Source organism: Calliphora vicina, chromosome 4, assembly GCF_958450345.1.
Source record: "Calliphora vicina chromosome 4, idCalVici1.1, whole genome shotgun sequence".
Classification (NCBI taxonomy): Eukaryota; Metazoa; Arthropoda; class Insecta; order Diptera; family Calliphoridae; genus Calliphora; species Calliphora vicina.
Genome location: NC_088783.1, coordinates 120834219 through 120849224, shown reverse-complemented (window position 1 = coordinate 120849224; position 15006 = coordinate 120834219). Strand labels below are relative to the sequence as shown.

Below are 15006 nucleotides of genomic sequence, written 5' to 3'. Positions count from 1 at the left end.
CTTTAGCTGGAGATTATGATGATTTCAAATGTTAATAAAAACCATTTTCGGTTATTACTTTGCAACGAAATTGTAAAACTAACCAAAACGAAATTTTTGAAAAATTTAAATATTATAAAAATCATCATAAACTGCGGGTGAGTTAAGAAGTGCTACCTTATCTCTCTCTATATACAGGTAGTGCTGACACTAGCATATGATAGAGGCGTACTGTGGCATCATACTTTGAAGATTATCCAGTAGTCAAAGGTTTTAACAAGCATGACAATTCAATGTTCCCTTTTTCCAAAATTATGCGTTGTGTGTCTTTTTGATTCATTAATATGCGTAATATTAACTCTGTTTACTGTCAATTGTCTAAGTGTTAAGGCTGGGTTTTCGAAATATTAAATAGACATCTTATATTTATCTTATGTGTTTTCGCTGTTTCTGTAAATATGATTACATGGGGTGACAATTATGGGATTAAAATGCAGGGTGGTTAGTACTGTGAGGGTTAACAAACATTCCAGAGTCTAATCTATAGTAAGGACCAACTCTAGACCAAAGTCTAGTTTGTAGTCTATAGCAAAGTCTAGTCTATAGTCTACAACAAAGTCTAGTCTATAGTCTACAACAAAGTCTAATTTATAGTCTAGACCAAAGTTTAGTCTATAGTCTAGACCAAAGTCTAGTCTATAGTCTAGACCAAAGTCTAGTCTTTAGTCTAGACCAAAGTCTAGTCTTTAGTCTAGACCAAAGTCTAGTCTTTAGTCTAGACCAAAGTCTAGTCTTTAGTCTAGACCAAAGTCTAGTCTTTAGTCTAGACCAAAGTCTAGTCTATAGTCTAACCAAAGTCTAGCCAAAGTCTGGTCTATAATATAGACCAAAGTCTGGTCTATAATATAGACCAAAGTCTGGTCTATAATATAGACCAAAGTCTGGTCTATAATATAGACCAAAGTCTGGTCTATAATATAGACCAAAGTCTGGTCTATAATATAGACCAAAGTCTGGTCTATAATATAGACCAAAGTCTGGTCTATAATATAGACCAAAGTCTGGTCTATAATATAGACCAAAGTCTGGTCTATAATATAGACTAAAGTCTGGTCTATAATATAGACCAAAGTCTGGTCTATAATATAGACCAAAGTCTGGTCTATAATATAGACCAAAGTCTGGTCTATAATATAGACCAAAGTCTGGTCTATAATATAGACCAAAGTCTGGTCTATAATATAGACCAAAGTCTGGTCTATAATATAGACCAAAGTCTGGTCTATAATATAGACCAAAGTCTGGTCTATAATATAGACCAAAGTCTGGTCTATAATATAGACCAAAGTCTGGTCTATAATATAGACCAAAGTCTGGTCTATAATATAGACCAAAGTCTGGTCTATAATATAGACCAAAGTCTGGTCTATAATATAGACTAAAGTCTGGTCTATAATATAGACCAAAGTCTGGTCTATAATATAGACCAAAGTATGGTCTATAATATAGACCAAAGTATGGTCTATAATATAGACCAAAGTCTGGTCTATAATATAGACCAAAGTCTGGTCTATAATATAGACCAAAGTCTGGTCTATAATATAGACCAAAGTCTGGTCTATAATATAGACCAAAGTCTGGTCTATAATATAGACCAAAGTCTGGTCTATAATATAGACCAAAGTCTGGTCTATAATATAGACCAAAGTCTGGTCTATAATATAGACCAAAGTCTGGTCTATAATATAGACTAAAGTCTGGTCTATAATATAGACCAAAGTATGGTCTATAATATAGACCAAAGTCTGGTCTATAATATAGACCAAAGTCTGGTCTATAATATAGACCAAAGTCTGGTCTATAATATAGACCAAAGTCTGGTCTATAATATAGACCAAAGTATGGTCTATAATATAGACCAAAGTATGGTCTATAATATAGACCAAAGTCTGGTCTATAATATAGACCAAAGTCTGGTCTATAATATAGACCAAAGTATGGTCTATAATATAGACCAAAGTCTGGTCTATAATATAGACCAAAGTATGGTCTATAATATAGACCAAAGTCTGGTCTATAATATAGACCAAAGTCTGATCTATAATATAGACCAAAGTCTGGTCTATAATATAGACCAAAGTCTGGTCTATAATATAGACCAAAGTCTGGTCTATAATATAGACCAAAGTCTGGTCTATAATATAGACCAAAGTCTGGTCTATAATATAGACCAAAGTCTGGTCTATAATATAGACCAAAGTCTGGTCTATAATATAGACCAAAGTCTGGTCTATAATATAGACCAAAGTCTGGTCTATAATATAGACCGAAGTCTGTCTATAGTCTAGACCAAAGTCTAGTCCATAGTCTAGACTAAAGTCTAGTCTATAGTCCAGACCGAAGTCTGTCTATAGTCTAGACCAAAGTCTAGTCCATAGTCTAGACTAAAGTCTAGTCTATAGTCCAGACCAAAGTTAAATCTATAGTCTAATCTGGTCTATAGTGTAGTATTTGGTTAATTAAAATTCCCCTCCCATTTTCCACCACCCTATCATCCAAAAACTCGTGTCAATTTAACTCTCAAATCATTTACATACTTCGTTTTTTAATCCTTTTAATGAATATTTGTTTTTTTTTTGTTCGCTTTCTTAAGCTCAATAATATTTGTGGAGGATATTTTTCATGCAACACATAAAAGGGTAACCTTCACAGGAGTAAGGGGAATGAGTGCTGCAAACACAAATATAACTGATAAATTCGTGATAACACCAAAGACCAAGAGAGTTTGAGTGTTTACTGGAAATTATCATAATTTTATAAAGAAAATCAACCTAAATCAACAAATTTTCGCGTGATGATTTTCAACAAAAATTAATGAGGCCTAAAGGTGGTAAAATGACAACATTTTATTAATATTTTCTTAAATTTTTTGTGTTTTTTTTTGGCTGGTTGGGTGGCATATAATTAAATAACACTTAAAGTAAAGGAAAACTGTTACAGTTACACTTGGAAGGGTAAAGTAATGAGTAACAGACAGAGGACGAAGTCTTTATATAAAGAACTGTTAAACTTTTAACACTTGAGTTTTTACTTTTTGCCAGGATTTTATGGAGGATTTTTTTTTGGTTGTATAAAGAACTTAAAGGTTTTAACATTAATTGTTATGCTATGCAAATCGAAAACTTCTAAAATGCCATAAAATGTTAAAAATCATAAACTTTTTTCTCGCTCTATACAAGACAACAACGTGGTTGGTTGGTTGTTGGCTGTTAATAAAAAATAAAAATCGTGAAAAAAAGGCTTGAAAACATTTCTGTTTTGCACGTTGTTTTCATATTTTATTGTATATTTTCGAAAGTTTTTCAAAATACAAAATAGAGTAAATAAAAAAAAAGAAACTTTGGTTTCCTTTTGCAAAAATTTTATTTATAAATTTTGTGTTAAAAACCCTGGCCCCTTCTAGCATTAAGCAAAGTTGAGACTATTTCTAAGCCATTCTGGCGTGTAATTTTAATGTATTTCATTATTAAGAATTTGTTAAACAAAAATTTGTTGCAAATTTCTACCTCTACAATAATACTCGTACAAAAAATTATTAAAATAAACGCGTATTTGTAGAGTTGAATTTTGAAGGGAAGGAATGGGATGGGATAGAGAAAAAAGTGGTAATTTCTATTGTAATTTAACAAAAATTTACATCCTTGATGGAACTTTACTTTGCTCTGCTTTTGCCTACACCACACTAAATAAGCCAACGTCTTCCGTTGTTGGCAAAAATACAGAAAAACGAAGACACAAATTCAAACTGAGCAATCGAAATTTTGGGTTTTTTTTTTTTTGTTTGCTGTATGATTATGCAGCATTAGCAACATCATTATTAACATCATCAGCATTTCTTTGGGGAACACACCAGCGCACTGCTGCAATTGTTGTTACTCAATAGCAGCAATAATAAAGAGTTGAAGATTTTTTGTGTGCAAATTTTGAAATTTTTCAAAGCACTTGAAAACTTTTGTATGAATAGACTTCTGCAGTCAAACGACAAGTATTTGTAGAGTCTTAACAAATGGATTGTCTATGGTTTGGTTAATAGCAAACGGGGCAAGAGAGTAGGAGAGGCCTCTACGCTAGCTATGGTTTTAATTTTAAAAGGCATCAAATATTGTGAGAAATTTTTTGTACGAAAAATAAAGCAAAATCCTTTCACTGTTTTAAAAGGATGTCCGTTACTGTCATCACTGCATTTTGTAGATTTGTGTGGTTGTTTGTGCATTTGGTAGGGAGCAGGAGATTGTTTTATTGCTAAGGAATTTATTAACTAAAAGAAATCAAAGTCTTTACGAGTCTTAAATAATGGCGGCAAAAAATAAAGAATTTTTGTTTTGTATTTAAAAAAAAATCTTTAAGAATTGTTGAAAATTCTAGTTAAAATCAAGGATTATGTGTAGCAATTGTAAATTAATAAATAAATCATAATGATTACGGTTCATAGTTGAAAACTGGTCAAAAACAATAATGCCTATTGTGAATAGTTCCCAAAAAAGTGAATATATTATTGTGAATGAACCATTGTGAATTGTTGTATACTATAATGAAACTATACCAATTATTGTGAATATTTGTATTTATTGTCTTCTTTTGTAAAAATTATCAGAAGTCATTGTGAATTAATATCATTCACAATATGCCACAGAGGTCTATGCGGGTCGTTCTTGGACGTAACTCTTGCACAAAAGAATATTCATATTCACTTGGTGGCGATATCGAATTTCATAGAGGAATGGGAGTTGAAAGAGACTTGAAGGATATCCAAAAAGCTCAAGCACTCTGTGACAAAGGAAAAGACCCCACGACATTCATAATCACTAGGTTGCGATATCGAATTTGGTAGAGGAATGGGTGGTCTAATATTACCAAAGGAAAGTACCAAGACTCCCTTTACTCTTGGTAGGGATTCGATCAAGCATCTTACGGGTATAATTACTATTGTCGAAATTGTTTAGATGAGGAAGAGAGGAATCGGTACAATACCATTTATGTGATTGTGCTGCTCTACAAGATCGAACATGTTGGAACAGGTCTCTTTCATTGTTTCCTTAATTTACCAGAGACAAATAGAGTTATGTTAAAATTTTGATTTAAAGTTATTGTGAATGATTTTGTATTAAATTTGGTGGGAAAAAAACATTTCATAATGCGAAAAAAGAGATTTTAGTTTCCCATTCATTGAATCTAAAATAAAGTCATAAAATCCTGCCAGAAATCAATGATATTAGTGTGATCAAAGGTAAAAGGTCGCATGATATAGAGGGATGGAATGAAAGAATGAAAGTCAGATAACGTATTTTACAAATTTTAAGCTTATTTATATGAGTTAATCAAAATCATAGAGACAGTCATAAGTTTTCTTAGTCATTAAAACTTAAATGATAAATTATGAACAGCCAGTTATCTCAGCAACATTTGTTTTTAATACTACCTTCCTTTAACCATAAAACTGTCAATAAAATTGATTCATTGTTCAGCAATAGACCACCAAAACCGATTGCGTTAATTTCTAAGATATTTGCATCTAATTTGAATATAATTACCCACAAATAACAACAAACCTTATTGGTATTTAACTACAAATCACAATAAACTTTTGCAAAGCAGGAGGAGGATGATTATGAAGGCACAACGAAAGTCCATAAAGGTGACTAATGTTTGTTAAAAAGACGTTTTTTCAACAAAATGCTTTATTAATGGCAAATTAAAAGTAATAAAAAACAGATGTGCTAACAACAGCACAAAATTTTTGAACATGATTTCTTTTACGTACCTCCAAAAAATTAAAAAAAAAAATACAAAATCTTGGAAAGAAAATATGTTGAAGGAAGGAGCATAGAAAACAGCAGTAGAGGGGGATAGAATAAATGCATTACCCATATTTAACATAACCTGTTACCATCAACAAAGTTTCATTTATATAATTTTTTCTTCCTCACAAAATAAGGTATGGCAAGAAGATATACATTTCTTTTAAAGCTAAAAATTATAATAATGACTTTTTAAAAAAGTTTGTAATTTCTGCATTACTTATGGCACAGAAAAGAAGAAAATGTGACGCGGTGTTTTCTATGCAGTTTATCATTTTTATAAGGACATTTTTATTTTAATATAGAGAAAAAAAACCTAAAAAAAAAATACTTAAATACAATAAGCCTGAATAATGACAGTTAGAGTGTAAAATAATGGCAATTTGATTTCTTTAATAAAATTAAGTTAGAGGAAATACTTGTTTAAACAAACTTACCGACAAATGATTTTAGCTTTACCCTCCATAAACTGGCCATTTGCTCCCCAACGCCGGGGCAATTCCAATAAACATACTCCCCGAGGACCGGCCAAGGCAATCAATGAACCCTCATTGGATGTCAACACTCGTTCAACTTCAAAACTTAAGGGCACGGAGGGTATGAGAGTCTGTAAATAGACAATAAAAAAAATTTTACATAACTTGCCTTAGGTTCAATTTAACAAATAAACAAATCATTTCCTTTTGTTTTTGGCAAAAAAGAAAAAGTTATAAATTAAAAGAAAGAGTTTAAGAAATTTTTATGTATTTTGGAAAAAAAACAAAAGCACACGCACTGAAAAAAAGATAAACAAGGAACAATAATCTTTTTGTATAAAAAAAAATACACGGAGAGATAAAGTATTTCTCTTCCTTTACCATTCTAAAATAACCATACAAAACCAAAGAGATTTAAATAGAAAATAGATTTTCCCAATGGTAGGAGAATTTAATGTCGGAACTTAAAGGAATTTCGAAAAGCTCTTTCGAGAATTGGATACTCGCAAGAAAACAACGCGATTTGCACTAGGCCAAAGGTAAACGGAAGTTGTTTCGAAGACAATAAAGTAAAGGACAGCAATTATCAATAAAGTCATCAACAATAGGAGTAATCAGACGTAGGAGGTGAAACTCAAACTTGGCATCGCAATTATTGGAGTATAGATTTCGACTATAAATCACTGGATGATTTTTGATACTAACCTTTGTCTCCTGAGCTTATGCACCAATTGTGGAGTAGAAAGGCAAGCATCGCATGAAGACAATTATCTTGTTCAAATTTGAGACCAAAAACATCATCCGGAGCATTAAATCTACCCCGAGATACTTCACCCAACAAGACTCCAAAGCAGGATAATTTCAAAGCACAGTGGAGAAATATTCAAAAGATTTCCTTCAGAACCGTCACAAGCTTCCTATAAATAAACTCTAAGGACCTGAAGAAGCAATGGTCTTCTCAGCCAAGCAATTATCTTGTTCAAATTTGAGACCAAAAACATCATCTGGAGCATTGAGTCTATCCCTAAATACTTCGCCCAACAAGACTCAAAAGCAGGATAATTGCAAAGCACAGTGGAGAAATATTCAAATGATTTCCTTGTGGATCGTCACAAGCTTCCTATAAATAACCTCAAAGGACATGAGGAAGCAATGGTCTTCTCGATCAGGGAATATATGTTCATGTTAATGGAAAGGTCATTCAAATTTCGACATCACACAGGAACTTCGAGAGTACGACGACAAACTGATCGGGCAATCAGTGGTCAATTACGCTATTCCCTGATCTTCTATGTTGAGTGACACCTTCTTCTTCTGTCCGCTTAACTCCCTGTGAAGCATAGGGCTTCTTTGAGTGACACCTATTGGAAAAATATTTAAAAGATTTCTTGCGGACCATCACATGCTTCCTATAAGATATGAGGAAGAAAATATCTTCCCCATCAGGGAATATATTGGCATGCTAACGGATAAATCATTCAAACTTCTACGTCACACAGTTGGTGTCTCGCCGGAGACATTTCAGGCAGGGCCTTCGAGTGTAGGAGAACAAAATAATTGACTAATCAGTGGTGAATAGCGGTGTACCTGATCTCCTAAATATATTAAGTGACACTCAGTGGATAAATATTGAAAAGGACGATCCCTATAAACTACCTCAACGAACCTGAGGAAGCAAATGTCCACTCAGTCAGGAAATATATTTCCCTAATATCGAAGAAATAATCACAGAGTTGGTGTCCCGCCCGAGACATCCTAGTCAGGATCTTTGAGCGAATGAGAACAAAATGACTGGTCACTGATCTCCTACGTTCAATGAAACCCCGTGGAGATATATTTAAAAGTTAGTCTTGCGAACAGTCACAGGTTTCCTAAAAATAACCTCAAACAGCCTAAGGAACCAATGATCCACTCGGTCAGGGAATGTCATAATAACGAAGAAATTATCCAAATTTCGACATTACACAGTTGTTGTCTTGACCAAGACATGTCAAAATGAACCTTCGATTGTACGAGGACAAAATGATTAGACAGTCACAGGACAATTACACTGCCCTAATGTGATCTCCTTTGATGAGTGGCACTCAGTGGATACATTTTCAAAAGGGAGACTTGCTTACCGTCACAGATTTCCTATAAATAACCCGAAGGCAGCTGTGGAGCAAAGAATCAGGAAATATATTGTGATAATATCGGAGAAGTCTACCAAAACATACAGAGTTATGTGAACGATCCAATCGATCACAGCTCGTATTGGTAGCTTTCATGAGAGCAACGGTCCTCAAAGTCGCTCAAAACAGCTTTTACATATTCCACTGTGTAATCAACACTTCTTATGAACTTATCCAGAATAAGTTTCGCAATTTCTTGGACTGTCTTTCTTAATCCCCAAAAGTTCAATATTTATCCCTTTTATTTCTCTCACTACCTATAAACATATCACATCTCCTCCCCATTGCAAGCAACCCGCTCTTCTAATCTTGTTTATGGTTAATAATAAAAATGTATACAGAGAAGAATTTCTTAAGCAGAAAACTGAAAATTACTTTCATAAAAATTTTCTGATATGAGCATTATTTGCTTTCGCACATCTTTTTGCATACAAAAAAAAAGAAACAAAATTATTTTACATACATGTGTGATAATTATATGAATGAATGAATAATAAAGAATGAAAAAAAACAACAAAGTTTAATATTATTTATAATATCCTTTAGAAAATAAGACACAAAGGCATGTAAATATAAATGTGTATAGTTAGTTGTACATTATCCTGGCAGTGATGGTATGAGGATAAAGTCTATGAAGCTTTAAAACATAAATATACTCTAGTCATACACTCGCTGAAATGTAAGAAAAAGTTAAAAAAAAAAACAGTTTTACAAGTTAATTGTCATAAAGTCAAAAACATACACATATATTAATGATACGGGAACAGTGGAAGCGGAACAGTGGAAGCTTTATAATAAGAAATTGGTCTTAAGGTTTAAAAGAATGTTATGGAAAAGAAATAAAGATACAATTTGCTTAACTAAACTGTTGAGCTGTTTAAGGGGAGGGAGTTTTATTAAAACAAAACAATTGAAAACGAAATATTAAAGATCAATAGATCCATCAATGATCACATGATCACACATCACTACAACTAGTAATTGCGATAGGTATCACTAAACTTGTGAACTTTGATCTTTTAATTCTGTTTTATTTCCTTCATTAGTCCCTTAATTCAACTAACCACTGTCTCCGCCTACTCATCTCACATCTACATCTACTTCCTAGGGATAGAGCAAATGTATATTATGGATAAGGTTACATGACTTTGGCATTACTTCATGCTTATCTTGAGTAATTAAGATGTTGTTCACAAGAAAAAATATTTTAATGATAGAAAAATATTTACAAATACCACGACACACACACGAGCACAAAAGTGCCAACACATTCATATGAATGAAGAAAAATGGAAGTCATATAAAATTAAAATAATAAAAAAAAAGAATAATCGAAAAGGATAATGGCTGGAAAGGGCAAACTGCTCCCAAATACTTTTAATAACGTCATGCAGGGTAGAAAATTATACAGGTCTTTAAGAAGAGTGATCAAAAGTTTTGATAGTAATAAAAATTGCCTTAACACGAAGGCAGAATACATATCTTCAATTACAATAAAAATCTTCAGTTTCCCTCATTCCTGGAAAATTCAAAAATAATAATTTGAAGAAGTTATGAGACTACTCGCATAATTTCCGAACGTTCTGTTATGTGTTAACACTGTTATGATCCTTTAAAAATCTGTCTGATTCGAATTTTTTTGCCCGCTTAATTCCAAAGCGAAGATTCAATAGACATGGGAACTTAATTCGTATTTCGAGTGCGACTTGGGTCATTCCGGAACGAAGATCCAATTGTCGTGGGAATTTAATTACAATCTTGGTTGTTGATGCAACAGCTCTGCTGTCGTCTAAAGTTCTTCCCTGGGAAAAAAACTTTCAGATTGATACAGCTGTCGCTGAGTTGACAATCTTTGGCCGAGTGAGACTCGGGTCGTTCCGGAACGAAGATCCAATTGTCGTGGGAACGTCGGGGTTTTCGGTTCGCTGTACAAATTCATAACATTTCACGGACAGCAATGTATAGCTATTATCTACGACAAGGCTCGTTCCGGAACGATTGAACGATTCCCAATTGTAGTGGGAACGTCCGGTTTTTCGGTTCGCTGTACAAATTCTTAACATTTCATGGACAGCAATGTATAGCTATTATCTACGACAAGGCTCGTTGTTGCGGATTACAATCGGTGTGTATTGAACCCAATCAAACTTTTTCGGACTTTGCTTGCTAAACATTGAAAGTGTTAAGACTTTAGGCCGTTCTCGATCACGATGTTCAGTTCAGCTGCTTTTATGTGTAACTTATGGATATAAGTTTTGAATCCATTTCCCTGGCAGTAATCTCCAAACTAGAGTAATGTTCCTACCGTCTGGAAGTGATCACAACTTTGCACAACCAAATCAAATTGCATAAGTGACGTTGTTTAGTCATAGAGTTGGTTCAAGAACGAGAGTAAAGACCCTAGCATATTCATACATCCACATGCACTCCTACTCCAGGCTTCTTAATTATTTCAATTCCCGTCTGGAAGTGATCACAACTTTCAACCATCAAATTAAAGTCCATAAGTGACCTTGTTTAGTCAGGGAGTTGGTTTCACCGCATTCACCAGATTTAGACCCGAGTGACTATTTCTTGTTTCCAAATCATGAAGGAATGACTCCAACGATGAACTCATCTTACAAAAAATACCTATTTCGATGACCATGTTGACCATGTTGAAAAACAAATTGAAGGATTGATAATTCGGATCACTGGATATTTTCGCTCTACGAACTTCGTTTTGTTTCGCAAACAGCTACGAAACTTAACATCCTGATAATTATGAAGTGGATGTGTTAGAAGATAATTCTGGTCACAGAATCTTTTCAATTACTTCTCGCTCTCCGAACTTCGTAATGTTTCCCGGACATTGACGAAAAGGTTGAACGATTTATCTTGACATCTACATTAGCCAAATTACTTCCATTTGAATTTAAATAAATGACAAACATCAAATCCAGATTTAAATCAGTATAATGAAGCTAGATCCCTTAAACTCCCATCAATTATTCCAAAAAAAATTTAAATATCAAAACGGGTAATTGATTAATTTGCCCTTACAGAATGAAACAAAGTTCCGACAGATTAAACAAATACAACCAATGACATATAGATTTCATTAATTTCCATAACATGTCCTTTTATTCCCAACCAAAAAAGCATATAAAGGGAAGGAGAGTGAGAACATAAAACAAGCAACAAAAATTATTATAAAGATGCTTGATTTTTTTATAATTTTTTTTTTTGGAAAAAAGCAAACAATTGCCAACGTTTGGTTTTGAATGATAAGCAGCAAAATAAATGACTAAGATAATGGGTATGAAGCAAAAATATACAAAAATCCTTAAAAAATAGTGGCACTTAAAAATCATGAATGATTTTTTTTTTATAAAAAATAAATAAAATGTCCTGTATGGATAGAGACAAAAAAAGAAACTGAAGCAAATGTTTTATTTAAAAAATAACAAAATTTTAAGTTAGAAAAATTGCAGGCAATTAATTTTAAAGCGACAAAAGCAAATCTTTATATGTGAAAAATAAAATATTTGTTCTATAAAAAGGAAAAAAAAATGTATTTGGTACCAACAACAAATCTAACAAATGGGGTGGGTAGATTAGGTTTTTTTAAAAAAAATTTGATCTAAGGTCTAGGGTAAAACTCAAAAAAAAAAAAAACAACAGCAATGTTAATATAGACATTAATTATATGTTTAAAAAATGATTTTTAAACATTATTTACAAATAAAAAAAAGCAAATAAATGTTAAGTTCCTTTTTGAAATTTTTAGAAAAATATCTAAAATTGAGCATAAAAATCATGATAAACAACAGGATATTTGTAAATGCTTTTTTAGCAGCACAGAAAAAGGACACTTTTTTATTTAGCAAAACACAAGAAAAATCTCCAACAACCAACCAAATCAACCACTATTGAGCTGTCTTGTGATTGGCTGACAAGGAAAAAGGATGTGTTGAAATGTATGAGTGGCTCGCCTTAAAGGCTCCTAAATCAATGTATTGATTTTTGATGACTATTCAATATAAAAAACCCATGACCGGCGCACTATTAACCAATCAGGTGAACATAATATTTTCCTTACAGTTTGATATAAAAGGGTTGTTAAACAAAAAAAAAACACCCTTTTTCCTATTTTAGTCTCTAAAGCAAAAGTGATTTACTGTTAAATCTTTGAAAATACTTAACACTAAATTAATTTATTTCCATTTCGTTTGTTTAAAAGAAAAACTAAATTTATTTCACAAGAATTTCGTAAACAAAATTGTCTAGAAATTGTAATTAACAAAACATTATTTTCCACTTTTGCACAATAAGAAATTAATGTTTTTTAATAAACATTATCAACAACCAACCCCTTACTCTTATCCAACTCATCTCTCTACACCTCTTTGTTTTTAACTAGCAACGGCTTTTGGAAGAGCCATAAAAATACCTTGTCATACTTAGTTTTAAGTATTTTATGAGTTTTTCCCAAAAATAATGTATGGCTAAAAAAATTATTAACACTAGCAAATCACCATTAGTCCTAAAACATTAAACGATAAAAAGGAGTGAAATGGGAATAAATTGTGGAGGAGTGTGGATGAGTGTGGGGGCTTAGAACTTTAGATAATTATCATTTGATATTAAGGGCCACACACATCTTTGTTGCGTGGGCTTGAATATACAAAATTTAAATGACTTTTAAAACGCATTTCATCACTATTAATGTTTACAAATATTACATTTTGAACGAACGTTTATAGTTAAAGTAATGTTGGCTGAATTTTCGGCGGCATAGCAGAATTTGTAGCACACTATAACTGATATTTAAAATGTTAGTGCTGGTTCACAAACATCAAGTTTACTTGCACAAGTCTTGAGTTTATAGAAGAGAGAGGAAAATCTTAACAATCTCCTCTCTCATCTACAAACTCAAGACTTGTGCAAGTAAGCTTGATGTGTGTGAACCAGCACTTAGTTAAATTACAATAGTTAAAATCAAAAATTCTTAAAAATGTAACTTAGATTCTATCAACTACCCAGATATCCTCTCAGCATCCTCTCGTTCCCACGATAATTGGATCTTCGTACCGAAACGTCCCGAGTCACACTGGGCCAAAGGTTATCAACTCAGCAACAGTGAAACTACTACAGAATCCTTTCTGTTGTTCCAACGTTGATTCAATTATCCCTTAATGCTCTAACTTTATTGGATAAATATTTACATGTATTTTGCCTGATTTATCTTTTTTATCCCTTCGTGAGAAGTTGGTTTGTCATTCCGTTTGTAATTTCCACAATATAATTTTCCTACCCTATAAAGTTCTGGATCCTTATTGATAGCTGAGTCGATTACGCCATGTCCGTCTGTTGAAATCAACTTTCCGAAGTCCCCAAATAACTATATGATTCATACATCAATATCTGCGGAATTCTTCCGGCTCGGTTGCTATTTAAAATCGAGAAAATCGGTCCACAAATGGCTGAGATATAAGGAAAAAAACCAGGACAACCTCGACTTTTTACCTATATCTGGATTACTAATGAATGAAGTGTCTGGTAAGTTTTGCCTGACCCGCTTTTTAGTCCAAACCTTGACCCGTCGATCTACTATTTGTTTCGATCAATGCAGAACGCTCTCTATGGGATACGCTTCACTTTGGAATAGAGTATACGAAATTGGCTTGATTCATTCTTGGCCTCAAAAGATCAGCTGTTCTTTTGGCTCGAAATCCATAAGCTGTCAGAAAGATAGGAAAAGGTTATAGCTAACAAAGACCAATTCTTTGAATACATTTTCATTGTACAAATGTTTCAAAATGAAAGCTAAAAATTTGAAAAAATTTCGCATTTTTAAATCCCAATATATTTGAGCCTAATGCAGGACAAATAGATCTCGTCAGTCTCCTTCTTACAAAGTACTCTAAGGTCCTATGTAAGCAATATGCGACCTTAATTCATTATCTTTTTGTTCATTATATACTAAATTTTCTCCCTGTCGAGGTCTTTTCATTTAAACTATGTCGTGCTGTAAACAATAGCTGCATTCTGCCCTTATCTGACATGATCATCTTGTGTCCATTTCATGAGGCTACTTTTGAAGAGTTACTTAGCTTTCTTGAGCCTCATATTGTTATTATGAGGCTCAAGATTTCAGCATATTCTTCAATATATGCTTGAGGGTTTATTCAACTGATAACACACAGAGAAAACAGATTCGTGATAGCAACCGAATTTGTTGTCAATCGAATGATTCTACCTTAGTGACCGAATTTTACAATTGTGGCTACAAAATATTAAAAGGGGTAACAAAAGTTTGGTTGCTTTAACCGAAATTCTTCTTTATCAACTGAGTTTCTGTTGATAGAATCGAAACATTTGATGTGTGCAACCGAATCATTCGATTGACAACAAATTCGGTTGCTATCACGAATCTGTTTTCTCTGTGCAGTAGATTCTGTTTTTGGTGTCCAAGATCCACTCTAAACTATTTGTCAGCTTCGACACACTACACCGCACGACACACTACAGGGGAAATTC

At 33.0% G+C, this 15006-nt stretch overlaps 1 protein-coding gene across 1 annotated transcript in view; it reads right to left on the bottom strand.

Annotated features, from left to right (window-relative positions):
• Positions 1–15006, bottom strand: part of mbo (Nuclear pore complex protein Nup88) — a 68044-nt gene that overhangs the window by 36784 nt on the left and 16254 nt on the right. Inside the window, exon 2 of the mRNA XM_065510292.1 lies at positions 6275–6444. Coding sequence (XP_065366364.1) covers positions 6275–6444 — 170 coding nt within the window. The remainder of the gene's footprint in view (positions 1–6274; positions 6445–15006) is intronic.